The 22,869-nt window shown below is 43.4% G+C and overlaps 1 protein-coding gene across 1 annotated transcript in view; it reads left to right on the forward strand.

The window, feature by feature from the left end:
• The window catches only part of SIDL (SIDL trafficking protein particle complex subunit 10), a 578,423-nt gene that overhangs the window by 198,875 nt on the left and 356,679 nt on the right, over positions 1-22,869 (forward strand). Inside the window, exons 9-10 of the mRNA XM_080275724.1 lie at positions 3,226-3,432; positions 10,878-11,087. Of these exons, the coding sequence (XP_080131850.1) occupies positions 3,226-3,432; positions 10,878-11,087 (417 nt within the window). The remainder of the gene's footprint in view (positions 1-3,225; positions 3,433-10,877; positions 11,088-22,869) is intronic.

A 22,869-nucleotide genomic window follows, 5' to 3' on the forward strand; every position in this document is an offset into this window, starting at 1 on the left:
GACAGGCTGACAAATGAGGATATATAGGAGCGTTGTGGTGTGGATGTGGATGTGATAGGAAGCGTTAGGAGGAACACATTGAGGTGGTTTGGCCATGTGGAGAGGATGGAGTGTGAAAGACTGATGAGGAGAGTGTATGTGAGTTGAGACAGGCTGACATGTCAGGATATAAAGGAGCATTGTGGTGTGGATGTGGATGTGATAGGAAGTGTTAGGAGGAACACATTGAGGTGGTTTGGCCATGTGGAGAGGATGGAGGGTGAGAGACTGATGAGGAGAGTGTATGTTAATTAGGTGAAGGGGAGGAGAGGGAGGGGAAGGCTGAGGATGAGATGCAGGGATGGAGTGGAGAGGTATATGGGAGAGGGGAGTGTGAGTTGGGGAGCAGGGCAGTGAAATGGCAGGGGACAAGGCAACGTGGAGGCGATTTGTTTGTGGCCACCCCGTACAGGATTAAGGCGTCTGGCAATAGATAGATAGATCATTGTAGTGAAGTTATAACACAGTAAAGTACCACAATGGCAGTCAAAACAGTTTTAAAACTGTTCATGCTGTCCGGACTAATGTCTAATATATCGGAAAGAGTCTAGATAAGCAGGGGGAGGTCTGGATGTCGTTTTTATCAGAATTTCGCATTTTTCGGAATGTTTTGGGCCCCAAGTAGTCCATTATAGTGAGGTCTTACTGTACTGTAAAATGTTATTGTACTGTACTGTATAATGTACTGTACACCCACTGTACACCTGATGCCTGGCAGAAGAGTTAGGTTGGGTGAGGCAGATTAGCAAGATAGACAGAAAGAGGATAAGCAGACCTAGCCAAGCATGAGGAGAGAGAGAGAGAGAGAGAGTGAGGCATGAGTGACAGAAATAAAGCAAAAGATGTTAGGGGGAATAAACTCACCAGAGAGTAGCAGAAGAATTTCTTGATACTGTAAATCCTGTGTAGTTTGTGGTGATTATGGCCAGGTGTTGAGCAAACTTCACTGCAGCATCCTTGAGCTCTGCTGCCTCTACCATGACACTAATGTTTTGTTGCTGGTGGTACCATTTTGGCATTGCCTGATCAGAATCCGATGTTTGGGTCTGGCCATCATTTTCTGTTCAGAACATCGGGCTGTCTGCCCATATTCATTACGATACTGCAAGATTTGTTTTTGTGCCTTTTTGATATCCTGTAGGACCATACAATGGGCTCCAAAAAACTCAGCTGCTGCACTCAGTGTTCAACCATTATCTGGTTTCCCAGTAATTTCTCTCTCTCTCTCTCTCTCTTATTATTATTATTATTTTTTTTTTTAAATTATTTTTTTTAGATAGGATCTTCCTAGGGTGCTTGACGAATGGAGGTTCGCTTGCACAGTGCGTGAGTGGATGGGCAGTCCATGACCTCGCTCACTGTGATTTTGTGTGCCGTGAATACCTAACCTTATGGGAAAAATTATGTGGGTGGGACCCCTGCAAACCTTGATATTTTATTAACCTTAGAGATATAATAAAGGGAAAATTCTTAAGACATATACTACAGATATTGCTAAATTAACAAAAATATTGTCAGTTACCTTAACCTTTCGGGTCTCGGTGACACGTATACGTGACGCCCCGAGGAAGTCCAGGTGACATGTATACATGATCTAGTGTTTCGCGGCATTGTTTGAATATTCCGTGGGTTATTTTTACCTCACGCAGCCACTGGCAGCCCTCCTGCACACATCTGAGTCGTGCTCCAGTTACTTGCATACCTCCATAATGGACAGACCTACTCAAAAACTTTTCCCTGTGTCCGGATCCCTGGCTGAGTGCCTGCAGCCACCGACTTCAACACCAATGAAGTCCAAAGGCCAGAAAAGAAAAGGCCTTAGCAATAGTGCAATAGGGAGAGTACTCGAGGTGGCACTGTCACCAATTGTGAGTGGAGTAAGTGACTCTTCCCCTCAGGAAAGCGACTGCCATAATGAGTGTCGATGTTTATGCGTCGTGTGAGGAGGGTGGAGGACGTGAGTCCTCCATTGTTGCGCGCTGTACATTCATGTGCTATTTTTGATGATGGGAATGATTCAGAGGGTATTGACGATCCTGGAGAGGGGGATATTGGCACGGATGAGGAGATGGAAGAGGAGGGAGGGAGTGGAAAAAGGGAGGAGGGAGGAGGAAACACGGTGCGTTGAGTCTCATGCCACCCCTCTGTCTATTTACGTGAATAATGGAAACAGAAAGTTTGTTTCATGATGAAATCAGTGCCTTATTTTCTATTGAAGGTTTTCATGTGTGTATGTTTGTTATGATGAAAAAGTACAAATCACAGGAAAAAAATTGTTACAGTGGAAAATATAGTTGAGTGGAGAAAGGGAGAAGGGAAGAGGAAATGTGGTGCCTCATGCCACCGCTCCTATTTACATGAATAATGGAAGCAGAAAGTTTGTTTCATAATGAAATTAATGTCTTTTTTTTTACTGAAAGTTTTCCTGTGTGTATATTTGTTATGATGATATGGCTAAATCACAGGAGGAAAATTGTGACATAGTGGAAAATACAGTTGTGTCAAAATATGAGTTGACAGCACTAGAAGAGGGTTAGTGGAAACAGTTTTAGCATACACTTTTCGCTTATACCTTCGTATGGATAAAATTGTTTCGAGTTAGCCAAAACGTAATAGTAGAAACTTGACTTGATTAGTTTTTTTTTTTTTTTTTTTTTTTTTTTTTTAAATAATGGAGATGGATAAATTGTTTCTGCTCTTTCTGTTGTGTTGGTGTGTACTACTTATCCCAATTTTTTATGCTGCACATTCTCAGCATTTGGTTTTCAGGGCATGAGTGATGAGTGAAACAGTGTCTGGCCTGTTTGACAATGCATACTGTTGGTAGTTCTCCCACTTTTGTATTTTCTCTTTCCATGTTTTTTGGATGCTGCCCCACCCCATCGTTGAGAAGGAATGAATCTTTGGGTGTAATGATGATGGTGATGATGATGATGATGTTGATGATGATGATGATAATAATGATGGTAATGAAAATGATTATGACATGACAAATGGTAGCTTAGATTGCATGGGCTAAATTGTATTTTAGTGGAGGCATTCCTGTCGTGGCACACAGGATTAGCACTGATTACTGCATAATTGTAATTAGAGATAGATAAAATAACCATTTCTACATACTGTGTTGCTGTGTAATTTTTGTCAGTTTTTGTCACATTTTCAGCATTTCTCTCCATTCTTTTTCAGATTGCATCACGTGCCTTGACATTTCTTCTAAATGCTGCTGCTGAGCTGCGTATTCTAGAGGTGGGTGTGGGAGCTGGTGGTGTTGCGTGTTGGGGTCTGCTCTCATGCCTGGAAGTGGTGGATGTCCTGCACCGCTACAAGGATCCCACCACCACTGATGCTCATGCCCTACACACGGCACCCCTTTATGCATATGCCAGGGATAAGGTACATTTATCAGATGTATTTGTGCAGAAGAGTAGAGGAAGATTATCAGGATGGCTGGTAACTCTGGGTTAGTCACTGAAATATTGAGAATGGCCTGGTAGATGGTGCCTTTGGGTTAGTGACTGAAATGTTGGAAGCTTTAGGATAGCCTATGCAAGTAACTGACTTAAACAGTCCAGCTTTGAGAGAGGACTTTGTGCCAGATGACTGATTGAAGAGTGTGACTTGAAATGTGTGGAAGGAGAAAGGGGTTCTGATGTTAGACCTGATGGTAAAGCTGCTGAAAAGGTATGAGAGAGCATGATTAGGGAGACAGTGAAAATTGTTGAGATGTAACTTGGTTTATTCCAGGTAAGAGTAGCACAGGTGTGATTTTTAGTTAGGCAGTTAAAAGAAGTTCCAGAGTTACAAGGAAAGTAAAAAAATCTGCCTAACTTTAATGGGTTTGGAAGAGGCATTTGGTAGGGTGCTAAGAGAAGTTGTGTTGAAGTCAGTAAGAAAGTTGATAATGGAAGAGCGGAGGGTATACATGGTAAATCATTAGAAATGTGTGAGGCTTGAGACCAACGGTGAGAGCAGGTAGCTAGGAGAAAAGGAGTTACCCTAAAGGTGGGTGTCTCATAGCCCTTTCTGTTTATCACTGTGCCTGAAGTACTGTCATGGGATTTCATGTGAGGCGCTGAGTGGAATAACCTCTTGTCCACCACAGCGGCCATTTTGGAGTTAAGTACACCAACGTATTCCCCAAACCCTCTTCTACTAGTATGATAATGAGTCATGTAAAAAAAATGCCCCCAACAAGGGTGAAAATCCCATTTTATAGAGGGTACTGACTGAGCACACTGCACATGAAGGTGTTCATACTCTGCTAGGTGGACATTAGGTCCATTTTTGCCTGAATAATCCAGTCAGAAAATCGTTGTGGCTTAGCATTGTCTTCCCCAGGTCCTGAACCTTGGAAACCAACATCAGGCTTAGTTATTCCACGGGTGTTAAAGTCGGTTTTTCTTATGTATTCACGTTCAGACATGCATCTGTTGTTAGCTCCATGTGGGGGAAGTCCCAGAATGCTAGTATTAACCACTTGAGCACCACAGGCCACCACGGACAGATTTTCTTAGCTATATTTTATTTTTTTGTGCTGGTTTTGTGCTATATTAATGGATATTGTGAAAGTACATGCATACATCATAAAGTTGGCTTGCAATAACACACATTTTTGGGAAAATGCAGTTCATTGTTGTCAGGGAAGAGGAGAAAGATGCTGTTAATATATTGTTCTTTCAAAATGCCAATGATTTACATACTCTAACATGCAAGCAGATGTTTTCAGCTACATTTGAAAAAAAAAAAAATCGCCAGAATATCTTTATCGGTTGAAGAGATATGGCATCTTGAAAGTAAACAAACTTGAACGGCATTTTTCTCCATTTTCTATATTTGGCGCACGAGAGGTTATTCCACTCAGTGCATCATGTGTGTGTTGGCATGGGAGTTGTTGTATGCAGATAATTTTGAGCTGACCAGTAATAGTAAATAGAGTGCTATGGAAAAATATACGAAGTGTGATGGTATGGGTTTGAGACCAAATATGTATTTACATATTTGTAGTATTTTTTTTTTTTTTTTTTTTTTTTTTTTTTAATGCGAGGAAGAAGGAACCAAAGGCCATGAGCCCGCAGTAACAGTTCCCTCCAAGAGAAAAACAAAATACAATAGAGAGCCAAATTCAAGATCCGATCATTTTGAGATGCCTGGACACACTGCGTTTGAAAGACTGGAGATCATAGGCAGGAGGAAATACAGACAGAGGGAGACAGTTCCAGAGCTGACCTGTTGTATGAATGAAAGACTGGGAGTAACGGTTAACTCTTGCATTAGAGAGTTGGACAGAAAAGGGATGAGAGTTTGCTGCCAGACGGGTGCTACGCGCCCGTCGTAGAGGTGGAGGAATGCAAGCAGACAGTTCAGAGGAGCAGTGACCATTAAAGTAGCGATAGAAAAGAGATAAAGATGCAACAGTGCGGCGAAGAGACAGAGGTTGAAGGGAGTCAGTAAGAGGAGGAGAGTTAATGAGACGAAAAGCCTTGACTCCACCCTATTGAGAAGAGCTGTATGTGGGGAGCCTCCCCACACATGAGAGTTGTACTCCACACAGGGGCGGATAAAACCCCTGTATAGAGTCAACAATTGTGCAGGGGTAAAGAAAGAGCGGAGTCGGCTTAGCACACCCAATCTCTTGGAAGCAGATTTTACAAGAGATGCAATATGATCTTTCCAAGATAAGTCCCGAGTAAATGAAACCCCAAGCATGTTCAAGGATGATGCAGGATTAATCTGAATATTATTAAACATTAGTGGGTATACCTGTGGAAGATTTTGTCGGGTTGATAGGTGTAAGAACTGGAGTCTTAGAAGCATTAAAGACAACCATATTATTTTTACCCCAGTCAGAGATATGAGCTAAGTCAGACATTAGGTGTGCCATAGCCTCATCCCTTGTTTCTTGAAGTAACTGTTGAGATGGGCGTTATGCGGGAACCGAATGGAAAGGTGAAGGGTGGAGTCATCAGCGTATGAGTGGATAGAGTTAGATGTACAGCTTAGAAGATCATTGATGAATAAAAGGAAGAGAGTTGGTGATAGGACAGAGCCCTGAGGAACACCACTGTTGATAGATCTAGGAGAAGAACGATGGCTGCCTACGACAGCAGCTATAGAACGACCAGAAAGGAAGCTAGCGATGAAGGTACAGATAGAAGGATAGAAACCGTAGGAGGGCAGTTTGGAAATTAAAGATTTATGCCAGACTCGATCGAAAGCCTTTGAGATGTCAAGTGCAATGGCAAAGCTTTCGCCAAAGTCCCGAAAGGAGGATGACCAGGAGTCTGAAAGGTAGGTGAGAAGATCGCCAGTGGAGCGGCCCCTGACGGAACCCATACTGACGATCGGAAAGAAGGTTGTGATAGGAAAGATGCCTTAAAATTTTTTTATTAAGAATTGACTCAAAACTTTTGAAATACAGGACGTTAAAGCAATTGGACGATAGTTGGAGTGGTTGGGAGTGGTCACCCTTCTTTGGGACTGGCTGAATGAGAGCAAACTTCCAGCAAGAAGGAAAGGTACAAGTTGACAGACAAAGGCGAAATAGTTTGCCTAGGCAGGGTGTAAGCACAGAAGCACAGTTTTTGAGAACAACAGGAGGGACCCCATCAGGCCCATATGCCTTGTTAGTACTGAGGCCAGTAAAGGCAGAAAATACATCAACTGAAGACATTTTAATGTCAGCCATGAGGAAGTCAGAGGGGGGAAGTGATGGAGGAACAGCACCGGAATCGTCTAAGGTGGAATTGGAGGAGAAAGTTCAGGCGAAGAGATCTGCTTTATCAGTAGAAGAAATAGCTACAGAACCATCAGAGTAGAAAAGAGGAGGGAAGGATGATGAGGTAAAGTTGTTAGAAAGATTTTTGGCAAGGTGCCAGAAGGAGCGGGAAGAATTCGAGTTGGAGAGTTGAGAGCATTTAGTATGGATGAAATTATTTTTAGTAGAGCGAAGAACAGACTTAGCACGATTCCGGGCAGAAACGTAAAGATTATGTGATTCAGGGGTGGGTTGGCCCCGGTACCTTTTGTAGGCCTTCTCCTTGTTGCGGACAGCATTAGAACAAGCGTGATTAAACCAAGGCTTTCTTGCGTTAGTCAAAGGATATGAGAAAGGAATGTAAGCTTCCATGCCCGAGAGAATAACCTCCGTAATGCGCAAGGCACACTCAGATGGCTCACGGCCATGGAAGCAATAATCATTCCAGGGAAAATCAAAGAAGTACTGCCTGAGGGCCTCCCAGTCCGCAGCTCCAAAATGCCAGAGACGACGTTTCCCTGGAGGGTCCGCAGGCCGTACTGGAGCGATAGGACAGGTTAAGGTAATAAGGTTGTGATCGGAGGAGCCCAACAGAGAGAAAAGATTAACAGAGTAAGCTGAAGGATTAGTTGTGAGGAAGAGGTCAAGTATGTTGGAGCTCTCTCCAAGGCGGTCAGGGATACGGGTAGGGTGCTGTACAAGCTGCTCTAGGTCATTAAGGATAGAAAAGATGTAGGCTTGTTCACCAGGTGGATCCGTGAAAGGAGAGGAGAGCCAAAGGTGGTGGTGAACATTGAAATCTCCAAGAATGGAGATTTCAGAGAAAGGAGAAATGGACAGAATGTGTTCCATCGTAGAAGTAAGATAGTCGAAGAATTTTTGATAGTCAGTAGAATTAGGGGATAAGTAAACAGCACAGATATATTTAGTCAGAGAATGACAGGAAAGCCGAAGCCAGAGAGTGGAGAATTCAGAAGAATCAAGTTCAGGAACACGAGAGCAAGATAAGTCGTTGCGTATGTATACACAACAGCCACCTTTGGCTTTGAAATGAGTATAGAGAAAGTAGGAGGATACAGAAAAGGGTTTGCTGTCAGTTGCCTCAGACAGCTGAGTCTCCGTTAGAAAAAGAAGGTGAGGTTTAGAGGAGGAGAGGTGGTGCTCAACAGAGCGAAAGTTAGATGAAAGGCCGCGAATGTTGCAGAAATGAAGAAGAAGAGAGTCAGACAGTGGTTCCAGGCACCTCGAGTCGTCACCGGGAGAGGGGCAGATGGCGGGGGCATTTATGGTCCCCCCCCCTGGGGACTCCGAGGCTAGGTGAATTGACGCCATTTTGGTAAATTTTGAATAGGAAGTGTAGTGTGTACTGTGCATGTAGTTTGGTGAAGATAGATAGAGAAATTTGTACTGGAGAGCATGCTGGCCTACTCTCTGTGTAACTGAGACACTGAAAAAGTTCAGCAAAGGGGGATGGTCAGGAACTAGTCCTGAGGGCTGATGAAACGGGAGCTCCAGCACTCCCTGTCATCAGCTTTCCATCCACCTCGGGAGTACTGCCCTGCTCGACTGGTGCTACAGTCTACTCCACAGGAATTGAGCAATGCTCGTGTTCTCCTCTCTCCATATCCACATTTATCAAGTCTACCTTTACACACATGAATGTTTTTCTCATGCACCACCTCTTCGTCTAAGTCGTTCCAAATGTTTATGTATTTACCTAATATACCTAATTGTGATATACACGGAATGTGCTATGCTCGTGGGTTTCCATTGCTGTTTCTCAATAAGTCAAATTTAGTTTTAAACTCGTTTAAGTTTTTAGACTAGATGATCTCTTTGTCCAGGGTATTCCATAAGTCTATACTTCTGTAAGGAAAGCTATAGTTCTTGATATCCTTCAAGCAGCTTGTCTTTTTCAATTTCATTCTGTGTCCTCTTGTTGCTCTCTTATCCCATAAAAACAGATCTTCTTTGTCAATTTTATCTACTCCCACCATGGTCCTGAACACTGCAATCATGTCTCCCCTCTTTCTCCTTTCCTCTAAGGAAGGCAAATCCAGCTTTTCCAGCCTCTCTCTGTATGACAGGTCTGCCAGACTGGGGACCAACTTGGTTGCTGTTCTTTGTATTCTCTCAATCTTGTTTATATCTTTCTTTTTGTGTGGCGACCACACTACCGCTGCATATTCTAACCTGCGGCAGATCATGGCCACTATCAATTTTTTCATCATCTCCTCGTCCATATAATGAAATGCTACTCTTATGTTAGTCAAGAGTTTATAAGTCTCTCCAACTATCTTGTTAATGTGCTTTTTTATGTGAAAGCCAAAGGCTGTAGTTAGCGGGGTGAGGCTTGATTTTAGAGAGTGGACAATGTCCCTGTGCTGTATGCTGGAACGGGGCTGATATTAACTGTGTTGTGTGGTATTTTTGAAGAGCAGCTATATAAATAGATATAGTAATGTGGAAGGTATATTGCAGGGTTTAAGTCATTATAAATGTGCTATGTGTAAGAGAGATACTGTGATTTTGCCAGTGTTGGAGAAGATTTAGGTAGATGTGGCTCATCATTGTAATGATGAGTTTATCTAAGGGAATATGATTAGTGCATGGGATGATGTAGAAGCTAGGTCAGTTGCAAGAGTCAGAAATGGTTGAAAGATGTTAAAAGAGCCCTCATCCCTACTGACGGTGAAGGGACAGATGCTTAAGTGGAATGCACATTGGGACTGATGTAAGTCATTTCCCTCCCTGTCCCTCAAAAGGAGGATGGTGAACTGCAGGTTAGGGTTAGCTTCAGCTTGTAATCCACTGTGTTCACATTCATATGAGCCTGAGGCCACAAAAACAACAGTATGTATGAAAGAGATACATTGGGCCTCATAGTGTGGCAGTTGGGTGTGGAAAGTGAGAAATGTGCACATTGGGGGATAGGGTTGCAAGAGGCAGATTGAAAAAGACTTGGGATTAGGTCATAGAATTTGATCTCAGGGATAAGGGATTGAATAGGGAGGCTGCCAGAGATCAAACAGCGTGGAGAGTTGCCAGTAGGTGACTAAGGCCAATGCATGCAAGCATGTTGAAGCCCTTATAAATGAAGCAAAGTGATACAATCATGCAGTGACATCTTGTAGCAAAGTATGGGGCAGCAAGAAAGAAAAATTTTCTTTAGAATTGAGCATAATGAATATGAGAATGACAACATGCATGTGTGGTGCCACACGGAGGAATAGAATGTGTGAAGGTTTAGTAGAAGCATTAGCATTGTGAGTGTCGGCATGGCCATGCTCATGGGTAGACTGAAGGGGTTGGGTGTGTGAGAGTACGGTAATTGGATACAGTGCTGTACATTCCTTAACATGGAAGGGACACCCTTTGCTGGCAAACCAAAGAAAGGACCTCAGGGTTCGGGGACTGGAATGGAATGCTTTAGGAAATTGTGCATCTTTAAGTAGCCGTCAGGTGCGAAAATACTCACCTATGCAAGCATGAAGCACTGTCATACAGACATATGTATGCTGGTTGGAGAATGCAGGTTGGTAGCAAAACCAAGGTGATAATTAAATTAAGACAATGTTGATGACAACAAGGTATAGAATTTTTTGTAATATGTATTAATCAGATTCCAGGACTCGGTAATCTGATTAAGCATTGATACTAGCAAGTGACCGCTTTATTCAGTGGTAATTGGAAATCAGCTAGATCATGTATTGGTGCAGCCCAGCAATTATACCAGATAATTGTAGCTACTGCACTGCAATGGAATTCTAGTGTATTCTTAACAAAAATCATTTACCCGAGCCTCAGACACAGAGCTAAATCATCCCTCATAGCACTGTATTGTACAGTATGTATGCTTAGTCCTAGCTTAAAGTTATTAGACTTAAAAATACTTCATTATTCTGCAGTGAATGAGTGTGTGGCCCATTTCATTGGGCATGTTGTTTACTTCTCCCATTGTTATGTTTTTTCTTTTTCTTGCTTTCTGGACCCAGACTTACCCCACAGGCAGATGGGAAAAATGGTTCATTAATTAGTTGTGAATGATTTAACAGAAATCTGCACTAACTCAACAACCTTACAGCTGCAGGAGTTGGGTCATCTGTGTGGATTGATGCCAGGTGAAGGCAGCAGCAACAGTGCGCAACTCCACACTGTCATTTCCCTAGTTTGTGGCATGGGCAATGACCCTCATGCCCATGATGAAACTCGGGATGCGGGAACCCAGGACACACCCATGACACGACTCAAAGATGCCCTGTCATCTCCACAAGCCTTCAAGAAGCACTTCCTGGTAAAGATGACACATTATTTTTCCTGTTTGTTGTTGTACTCCATTGAATTAGAGATTTTAATACTTTGCTGTTAATGGTAGACGACAGCACTACACTTGACAGTGTAGTGCTGTCGTCAGATGACTCTGCACTGAGTTACAAAACATATGGTTTCCCCTAATCCAGGAAGCCATTTTCAGGTAATACATTGGGTGGTAACCATATAATAGCCAAATGATTCTTGGTAGTCTAGAGTGATAGGCCCTTTAACTGGATGAAGCTCATAAGTCTTTACATATGAGGGTTGTTTCGGGTTTATTGCCCACAGAATGCTACTTGGGCGAGTGAAGCGGATTATCCTAACGTTAAACCTTACACTGCGACAATCCTTCTGGAAGGATTGTGAAGGTGACTACAGTTGTCCATACAGTGGACCACAGGAATTTTTTTATTTTTAATGCTTAATTATTCCTACCTAAATTTTGTTTATGTTCAGTGAGTGGGTCATGTGGGACCTCTCAGGCTTCCTGGAGGTGTTGCACCACTAAGTCACCCACTGGCCTTCATAGAGTGAGGATGCCCTGTTTCTCCAAATTATTTCCATTCCTCTACGATCCATTTGGGTGGGAGGTGTGCGCAGCCACCCAAGTGGCAACACTTACGACCCAGTTAAACCTCTGACAGCAGCTTCAGACAGGTTGAGGTGAAAGTGACAGGGGGAAATTGGGTAAAACATATGACTATGTATCCCAATTGCAAGGTCAGCATTTGTATGGAAGAGCACCTCCATGCATGCCAAACTGCCAAACACCTTGAAGTGTCAGAAAAAATTGTAAATGCGTAAATATTCTGGTTGAGTATCTGTGGAAATATGAAATTAGTGTAATGGTGAATAAGGAGACAGTGGTGAGTGACATTGCAGTGCACTGCACACTAACAAAAGTGAAATTGATACTCGTTATGAAGTTTCTCTCAATAGTTACAGTTTTATAAACCCAAAGATAAGTACTCATAGAGACCATTGTCAGTGCATAACTAATAATAAATGGTAGAAAAATGATTAAATGTTAACTTTTGGTGGTCAGGTGCAACATTTTTTCACTCACGTGGCAGCTCTGTGTAATTATGTTGCATCAGTACCTTGTAAGTGATTTTATAGTGAAACGATACAGCGCAGCCATTAAAATTTGAAATGCTTTTGTCCACGTGTTCGAAGTTTTGACAAATTCATCGTCATCATCATCATCATCTGGACCTCCTTTCCCATCATAGGGCATGGTGAGGAGTAGCAGCGTCCAGACTGCCAAAGTTTGTCCAGTTCAATGGGCCTCAGCATCAAGCCCATGGAATCCTGGCTCTGTCAGATAGGCCAAAATAAATTTCACCACATTCTGTAGCTTGACATATACCTATCTGATAGAGTCAGTCCGAATGCTGTCATGTTAAAAAGGGGTGCCAAATCCCTGGTTATGTGCTTCTTTGCACAAAACTCATCCAGCCATCCCAGTCTCTTGTCAGTCCCTTAGCCTCACCAACTTCCATACCTCTCATCCTTACTCACTCATCCACCATGTCCATCCATCATCTTCTTGGCCTGCCTCGCCTCCTCCCTCCTTCAAATTTGCTCAGTTATACTTTTTTGCCACTCTGTTGTCATCCATTCTCTCCACAAGACCAAACCATCTCAGTACACTCGTCAATTCTGGTATCCACAGACTTCCTCACTCTGCATCATTCACGAATCACATTATTCTATATCTTATCTACCCTCTGTATTCCACATACATTCCACAGCAGCCCCATCTTCACTGCTCTAGCTCTTGACTTTTCATTTTCATGCCACACCATAGTCTCACATCCATATGTTAAAGTTGGCACCAGCACTCCTTCATGTAACCCTCACCCAGCTTCAACACTCAAGCCTCTGTTTTTTATCAAGGCCATCATAGCACAAGCTACTTTCCTCCCTTGTGTCACTCTACTTTCCACTTTTTTTGCACATTATCTTCACTTTTCTGTCACTGTACCCAGGTATTTGAACTCTCCCACCGATTCCAGTCTCCCTTCATTCACTGTAGCATCACACATGGAGTCACCTTCTCTCTCAGTAACCACCACTTTATAATTTTCTACAATTACTCTCAAAGCATGATGCTCGCAGACATCTGCAAAACTCTGCACTAGTCTACCAAGCTTTTGTCCAGTATTTGCAAGTAGCGCTGCATCATCAGCATACATTACAACAAATTTGAGATATTCTATCCGTCACCATTCATTACCAGTGCCATCCCTCTCTCCATTACTAATGTTTTTACTTCTCTCATCACCTGATCCATATATATAGAACAACCATGGGGACATCACACAACCTTGTCACACACCTAAAGTGATCATGAACCAGTCACTTAGATGCCCATTTACCCATACACATGACCCACTACCATCATAAAAACTCTTGACGGCACCTAGTAGCTTATCATCTAAATCATATATGTGCAAAACTTTCCACAATCCTTCTGTGTCTACTTTGTTGTATGCTTTTTCCAGATCCATAAATACCATAAACACCATATAGTCCTTCTCACACACCTTCTCCACTATCTGTCTCAATGGAGATACTTGATCCACACATCCTCTGCCACTCCTAAAGCTACCCTGTTCGTCACTCACTAGGACTTCTGATCTCTCCTTTACTTTCTCTCTAATAATTCTTCCGTATACCTTCCCTACCACACTCAATAGACTTATGCCACGATAATTCTTGCACTCACTTCGCCCACCTTTATTTTTGTACTGGGCTACAATCACTGCCTTTTTCCACTCTACTGGCACAGTTTCACTCATCCATGCCTTCTTACGTATCTCCAACAAGCACCTCAATCCGCTTTCTCCACTGCACATAAGCATCTCTGCAGACCCTTCGTCAACTCCAGCTGCTTTCCCATTTTTCTGCAGCTTCATGGCATTCTTCACCTCTTCAAGTGTCATGTTTCTTGGGACTGCATTCCTTCTCTGTACACACCCAAAACCAGTCATGTTAACAGTTGCTTTACTCTCTCCATTCCCATTCATCAGACTTTCAAAATATTCTTTCCATCTGGTCCCTACCTCATCCCCATGGGTTAATAATCTCCCACTTACATCCTTTGCACTTTCACATTTCTCTCCATGGTCACTTCTACATTTCTTCACCACTTTCCAGAATAACGTCCTGTTATCAGAGTAATTTGCATTCATTTTTCTTCCAAGATCATCATTTACCCCCTTCCATTTCCTCATCACTAGTCTCTTTATGTGCTTCTTGAACTCAGTATATTCATTTCTTATTTCAACTGAGCCCCTGTGCTGTTATCCACTCTAGCCACTTCTTCCTCTTTTTTTCCACTGCTGCCTTAACCTTTTCATCCCACCATGCTGTACCTTTCTTCTTACCCTTGCCACACCACACACTGCTTTAACATTCCTAACTAAGCAGTCCCTGTATACATTCCACACGCCGTCCAGATCCATTTCATTCCTGTCTCTCTATATCTATATACCTAGGCTGCTTCCCCCAAGAAAGGGAGGTAGCTGAGACAGGACAACACACTCCCAATTTACTCATCCACTCAAACACATTTGGATCTTAGCCCCAAGGAGAGAAGGGACAGATCTTCATCTCACCACACCGCACAAGGGTCAACTGCGCAGTGTAGTCAGCGACATCCGCAGCAGGGCCTGACAGCAGAGCTGGTTTACCCCTGCCACATCATAATGGACCCATCCCCTTACACCCGCACCTGACCTGATCAGCTGATCAGACCAAATGCGGCCGAATATCCCCTCAGGGCTGCGTCATCATTTGTTAATTCACAATTTCTCTCCAATCATTTCCATCACACGCAGCCACTCTTGCTTGCTCAACAGACATCCCTCTCGCATCCAATGCTCTCTTCACACTGTCCATCCATCCTATTCATGGTCTTCCTCTCAGCCTTACACCTCTCATATTTGATCCAGTTGTCCTTTTCATCAGTCGCTCATCATCCATTCTCTCCATATGCCCAAACTATCGCAACACCCTCTGCTCAACTCAGTCAGCCATCTCCCGCACAACTCCAGCTCTCCTTCGCACTTCATCATTTCTCACTCAATCCATACGCGTCACTCCACACATACTCCTCAGACACCTCATCTCCATTACATTCAAACTCTTCCTCTCTGCTTCACCCATATTCCATGTTTCACCCCCATATAATGGAGTCAATACCACTACACCCTGATACAGCCTTCTCATTATATTCATTCTAAGCGAATGACATCTAAACACTTTTTCATTCCTCCCAGTGCCTTTCCTACTTCATTCATTCTAAACTTCACTTCTGCATCTATTTTTCCATCCACAGCAATATGTGACCCTCAGTACTTAAAACACTCTACCTCCTCAAGCAACTGACCATTCAAAACTATATTCATCCTCCTACCATCTACCAACCTCGTGCACTTCGTTACCTTGCTGTTATTCTCATTTACACTCAAAGTCCTCCTTTCACACACCCTTCCAAACTCATTTACCAACTGTCTCAATCTCTCCTCTGAATCAGCCACCAGTGGAGTATCATCTGCAAACGGCACCTGATTCAGATTCCACTTGCTGCCATTAGCATTCACCAGACTCAGACCTCCACCTAACACTCTGGCATTCACCTCCCTTACAGCACCATCCATATGAATGTTAAACAACCAAGGTGACATCACACCGCAGCCCCACCCTCACAGGAAACCAATCACTCACAGTATTTCCCACTCTTACACATGCTCTGCTATTTACATAAAAATTTTTCACTTCTTTTAGCAACCTACCATCAAGTCAATACAGTCTTAAAACAGTCTACTAAGCCTCCCCATCAATTTTGCCATATGCTTTCTCTAAATCCACGAGTGCCCCAAACACATCCTTACCTTTCGCTAAATACTTTTCACACACCTGTCTCACAACAAACACCTGATCCATGCATCCCCTCCCTCTCCTAAAACCACACTGCTCATGACCAATCACTCCCTCTGTACCCTCTCTAACTCTCTTAATGAGCACTGTATCATACACCACACCTACAGCAGTCAACAGACTTATACCTCTAAAGCTTGTACGTTCTTACTTGTCACGCTTACCTTGATACAACGGAACCACACAAGCTCTTGCCCAGTCAGTTGGCACCATACCTCTCACAAAACACACATTCAACACTCTTACTAACCATTCAATAATAGTCACTCCTCCACCTTTCAGGCATTCCACAGCACACTCATCCATACCTGCATCTTTCCCTGATTTCATCATCTTTATAGCCTCCTGCACTTCCTCCATCGTGATAAAAGGAACATTTATCTCTCCCAACACATTAATTCTTTGCACCCTTCCATCTGCCACAATCTCAATCTCCCTTTTCTCCTCTACATTTAACAATCTTTCAAAATACTCCGCCCATCTCTCTCTTACTGCATCCATCTCAGTTAACATCCTTCCATCCTGTGCTTTTACTCGCTCTTCCTTCCCGGACTCTCCATTTCGCTCCCTTTTCACCTCCTTCCAAAACATTTTCCTATTCTGTTGAAAATTATCAGTCACCCACCTACCCCACCTCTCATCTGCTGCCACTTTAGCATCATGCACAGCCCTCTCATATGACACCTCATCCTTCCTCTGCAGCCACGCTTCATATGCACATCTCTTCTCAGTCACAGCCATACTTACTTCCTCGCACCACCATTCACTTCCCTTTCTTTCACCACCACCCACTTGTCTCACACCACACACCTCTTCTGCATGCCCCACCACAGCACTCTTAAACAACTGCCATTTCTCCTCCACACTGCCATTTTCATGATCTTTCACTGGATTCCACTAATCTTTTAATTTCTCCTGATACTGTATCATTTTTCTCTCTTTTATCCAACTCACTCGCTTTCAAAACCTCCATGCCACACTTAACTCTCCTAGCTCTCACCTATCTTTTACCTACTGTCAACTTTCCCTCCACCAGGTAGTGGTCAGACATACCTCCTCCCTCCCCTCTCAAAACTCTCACATCCAACAATCTTCCTCCTACATTCCTGGACACAACCACATAGTCCATCAGTGCTCTATCAACAACCCTTCCACCCTCCTATCTCACCCATGTATACTTATAAATATCTTTCTTCTCAAACAAGGTATTTCCAATCACCATCTCTCACTCAACACACATCCCTATCTTTCATTCCCCATTTTCATTTCTTCCAGGCACACCATGCATACCAACTACATCTTCAGCTGCTACATTTCTCACTCTAGCATTCAGATCTCCCATCATTGCCACATTCACATTCACTCCAAAACTCTGCAGTCACTCATCAGTATCATTCCAGAAAGACTCCCCTGTCTTCTGCTTTCCTTTCACTAGCAGGCCCATATGCACTCATAAATACCCACAACTCGTGTTCAGATTTCACTTTCACCCACATGTCTTGATTACACCTCCTTCCATTCAGTCACACACTGCTGCACTTCCAGGCTCACTAACAAAGCCACACCTCTCGCCCTTCCTCTATCAACGCCTGACGTCCTTCCATTCACACTCCCAAACTTAGACTCACCTTTCCCTTTCATCTTTGTTTCACTCAAAGCTAACACATCCAACTTTCTTCTCACGAGCATTCTTCCAATCTCCTCCCTTTTAGCCTCAGTTGTACTACATCCACGCACATTCACAGACCCAGTCTTCAGGGTATGGGGATAACTCAGTCCCCCATCCCTCTCTATTCTCTGTCTTATTGTAGGAAGTAAAAAAAAAACAGAGGAGGGGGTCCCTAGTTCCCTCACTCCGCTCCTTTTAGTCGCCTTTTATGACAGGCAGGAAATACGGTGGCAGAATTCTTCCTAACACAACCTGGCCGCAGAGTGGTAGTACCACCCCATGGTGCAGCCAGATTGTGTCCTCCCCGCCACGGGGGGGACACAGTCTGGGACATTCCAGTTCACTAACTCCACCCTTTGGCCCTGTATTCGTCTGCTATTTCTTTGATCCTCAGCTTCTCGACTTTCAGTTTCCCTCCCTGACGGCTCCTCTCTCTCTCTCTCTCTCTTGGTCCACCTCACTCCTTTCAGCTTGATCTTGCATACCACAGTCTTATGACCTGACAAACCTCCACATCTTCCTCTCATTACCCTCGCATCAGCAAATACTCAGAATCGATTTCTCTATGAGCATGTAATAAATCAGGCCATTTTCAGTATGATTTCCATTCCCTCTATACCATGTATATTTATGTGCGTCTTTGTGTATAAAATAAGAATTACAAATGCATAACCACCTTTCCTGGTACATGTCCTTCAGTTGCTTCCCATTATCATTCTCTCTTGTTACTCCATTAATTATCAATCAGGCCATTTTCAGTATGATTTCCATTCCCTCTGTACCATGTATATTTATGTGCATCTTTGTGTATAAAATAAGAATTACAAATGCACAACCTCCTTTCCTGGCACATGTCCTTCAGTTGCTTCCCATTATCATTCTCTCCTTGTACTCCATTATTACCCATTAATTCATTCACAGGACTAATGCCTACTGTACCATTTATATCGTCCATTACAGTCACTATATAACTCCTGGGCATCTCTCTTACTACTTCACCCAACTCATCCCAAAACCTGTCTTTCTCTGTCTCACTCTTGTCATCACACGGTGCATACGCTACAATCACTGCCATTTTCACCTTCTCAGACTTGAACTTGGCATACAAACATATCGAGCTGACACAATTGTAATCTCTCATTTCACTCTGTCACACTTCATTCATCAGCAAAGCAACTCCTTCCTTGCATCTTCCTCACCCGTTCATGCCCGACCTTACACACTTTACACCTAACCACTCCTCCATTTCACACCCTTTCATCTTAGTTTCACACGTTGCCATCACGGCATTTCTCTCGCTCGTGAACACATTCACCTTTTCCACCTCTTCCTTTCCTCATTCACACAAACATATGGAAAAAGAGGACTTCAAAAATGTATGGATAAAAAGATGCCTAACTCAAGAGGAACTTGGATTACTAAAAGAGAAGAGGGAGGAGGCAAGAACAAAGAATGAGGGAAGATCAGAGGAAGAGAAGAACACTTTTTTTTACAAATTGGATTGCAGGTTCGAAAGTGGTACTTAAACAGGAGGAAATAAAAAGGAGAAAGGCAGTAGACCCAAGTCATGGCAAGTATGTAAACAAGATGATTAAGTTGATGTACTCTAACATAGATGGATCTATCTATCTATCTATTGCCAGACGCCTCAATCCTGTTTGGGGTGGCCACAAACAATTCGCCTCCACGTCGCCCTGTCCCCCGCCATTTCACTTCCCTGCTCCTAACTCACACCCCCCTCTCTCATATACCTCTCCACCCCATCCATCCATCTCATCCTCAGCCTCCCCCTCCCTCTTCTCCCCTCCCTCTTCTCCCCTCCACCTCACTCACATACACTTTCTTCATCAGTCTTTCACCCTCCATCCTCTCCACATGGCCAAACCACCTCAGAGTGTTCCTCATAATGCTTCCTGTCACATCCACATCCACACCACAACGCTCCTTTATATCCTCATTCGTCAGCCTGTCTCTCCATGTGACTCCACAGGCTCCTCTTAAATAACTCATTTCCACTGCTCTCACTCTTGACTTGTGTCCTTCCAACAATGTCCAAGCTTCACTTCCATACATTAGAGTTGGTATCACAATACTGTCTTGTAGTAACTTTTTCACTTTCATGCTTACTTCCATGTTTCTTATCACTGCTTTCAAAGAACCAGCAACCTTTCTTCCCTGCTGTACCCTTTCAAGCACTTCACCCTCCAAACCTCCATCCTTACTCATCACACTACCCAAGTACTTAAACGTACTCACATTTTCAAATTCCTCACCATCCAACCACCTCGCTGTACATTCACTGACTTCACCTCTCTCAAAGACCATCACTTTACTCTTCCCTACATTCACCTTTAGATTCCGTTTCTTACACACTCTCCCAAACTCATCCACCAAGCCTTGCAGCTCCCCTTCGTCTTCACTCAACAACACAGTATCATCTGCAAACAACAGTACAGGGAGTTTCCAAACACTATCCTCTCTCACCAGGGCCACTCCAACATCCACTACCCTACCTTGTACCTCCTTTATTACCCCATCCATGAACAGATTGAACAACCATGGAGACATGACACATCCCTGTTTCAACCCAACCTCCAAAGAGAAAAAATCACTTAGTTCACCATCCACACGCACTGCAGCCTTAGCACCATCATACATACTCTTCACAGCATTCAACAACTTTCCATCTACTCCATATATTCTTAATACTTTCCACAATTCTTGTCTATCCACCCTGTCATATGCTTTCTCCAAATCCATGAAAGCCGCATACAACTTCTTTCCCTTCTCTAGAAACTTTTCCACTAAAGATCTACGAATGAGTATCTGATCTACACAACCTCTTCCCTTCGTGAAGCCTCCCTGTTCTTCTCCAACTAATTCCTCTGTTCTTTCTCTAACTCTGTCAATAAGTATCCTACCATACACTTTTCCTATTATACTAAGAAGACAAATGCCCCTATGATAACCACACACTGGATGGAAAGGTAACTAATTTACTAGAGATCGTTTCGTTTCGTTTTGTTTTTAAAGGCTCCAACATGCTTGCATGCGTCGGCCTTGGTCACATAATTGTTGCTCTCCATGCTGCACGATCTATTGCAGCCTTCCTGTTTGGTCCCTTAACCCTGAGGTCACAATGACCTCGTCCCATGTCTTTCTCGGTCTACTCCTCATAACCCCACCCTCAGTATTAACACTTCTCACCTTTCTCACCCAGTTATCATCCCCCATCCTCTCCACATGCCCAAACCATCTCAATCTACCTCTCCTCATCACAACACCAATACACTCCAGTCCCATCCTACTTCTCAACTCTTACATTGTAAACCCAGACCCCCCCAGACCTTGGATGCCTGGACACACTACACATCCACCTAATCATTGTCATTTCTGTATGTCTGAGCCTGTGAATATCCTCCTCCTTTACTGTCCAGGTCTCACTACCATACAGCATTACACTCCTAACACATGCTGCATACAAAGACCCCTTGCACGTAGGGAGAGTCCTCTCAATGTCAGGAGAGGCAAGAGCTCCCTGAGCTTCTTCCAACCACTTCTCACCCTAGCCACAGAGCTAGCTCCAGCCCCACCTCCAGCACAAAACATGTCTCCCAAATAACAAAACTCTTCCACACACTCAAGAGATTCGCCAGGAAGTTCAATCCTTTCACGTCTGACAATCTCCATCTGCTCTCCCTGACAGGCCGCACACATAAAATCAGCATTATCTCGCAGTCTACCTCTGATACCACTACATCTCTTGTGCACCCATTTATCACAAACAGCGCACAAGATGAAATTACTTCCCACGCCCATGTGGCAGACTGCACATGGCCACTCTCCCTCATCTTTGACAGTACCTCCTCCAACCCTAGATATCATCACTTTTGTTTTATCTGCATTTACCCTTAAGCCTTTGTGCCCCATACTATCTCTCCATTTCCTAAATCTTTCCTCCGCCTCCCTTCTGTTCTCTGCAGTCAACACCAAGTCATCAGCATACAACATCTCCCATTGGAGTCCATTTCAGAAGTCACATGAGAGGGCTTCAGGTACCATGATAAATAACATAGGACTGTAAACTGACCCCTGATGCACACCAGCGTTCACGGAAAACTCATCACTCAAATCTCCATTCACTCTTACCTGGGTGTGAGCACCCACATACATAACGATAACCACCCTAACCAGCCACTCCTCCAAGCCAAGCTTTCTCATTGCCCACTTCACCACCTCTCTAGGAACTCTGTCAAAGGCCTTTTCCAAATCAAGGAAAACAAAATACAGATCCCTTTTCTTACCAATGAATGGTTTTATCAAAGAAAAGGAACCAGATGTTGTTTGCCTAACTGAAACAAAATTAACACCAAGGATATCAAACGATACACTAAACCTAGAGGAATACAATATATGGAGAAGAGATCCCTTTGCGGGATTAGGGCGTCGGGCTATAGATAGATAGATAGAACAAAGAAAAATCTGCAAGTCAAGGAAATAGAACTAGATGTACCCTCACAGGTAGAACTGATTGCAGTAGAGATTAGTACGTCTGAAGGGAAAGTAATTGTGGCAAATTTGTACATGCCACCCAAATCAAACATTTGGGAAAAAGGCGAATATGAAGACCTGGCAGAGAAAACAATTCAAAGTTTTAGAACATTACTACATAGAATGGAGGAGAAATCTGAAAGAATTATATTAACTGGAGATTTCAATACAGATATAAATTGGAATACTCTAGATATAAAAAGCCAGGAAAGCTGTTGGGACCAAAAGCTCCTGGACCTTGTGCAGGAGTTTTTCCTAACAACATGTAAAAGAAAGCACCAGAAAAAGAGGACTTGACATACCATCAGTACTAGATCTTATATTTACTAGGCAAGAAAATGATCTATCTATCTATAGCCCGACGCCCTAATCCCGCAACGGGTGGCCGCAGACAAAACGCCTCCAAGTCACTCTGCCACCCACCATTCGACTACCCTCCCCCCAACTCACCCCCCCCTCCCTCATATACCTCTCAACTCCATCCCTCCACCTCATCCTCGGTCTACCCCTCCCTCTCCCTCCCTCCACCTCACCTACATACACCCTCTTAGTCAGTCTTTCATTCTCTATTCTCTCCACATGATACTGATAGTAT

Source organism: Coenobita brevimanus, chromosome 62 (assembly GCF_032717465.1).
Source record: "Coenobita brevimanus isolate Jiangsu-jjx chromosome 62, ASM3271746v2, whole genome shotgun sequence".
Classification (NCBI taxonomy): Eukaryota; Metazoa; Arthropoda; class Malacostraca; order Decapoda; family Coenobitidae; genus Coenobita; species Coenobita brevimanus.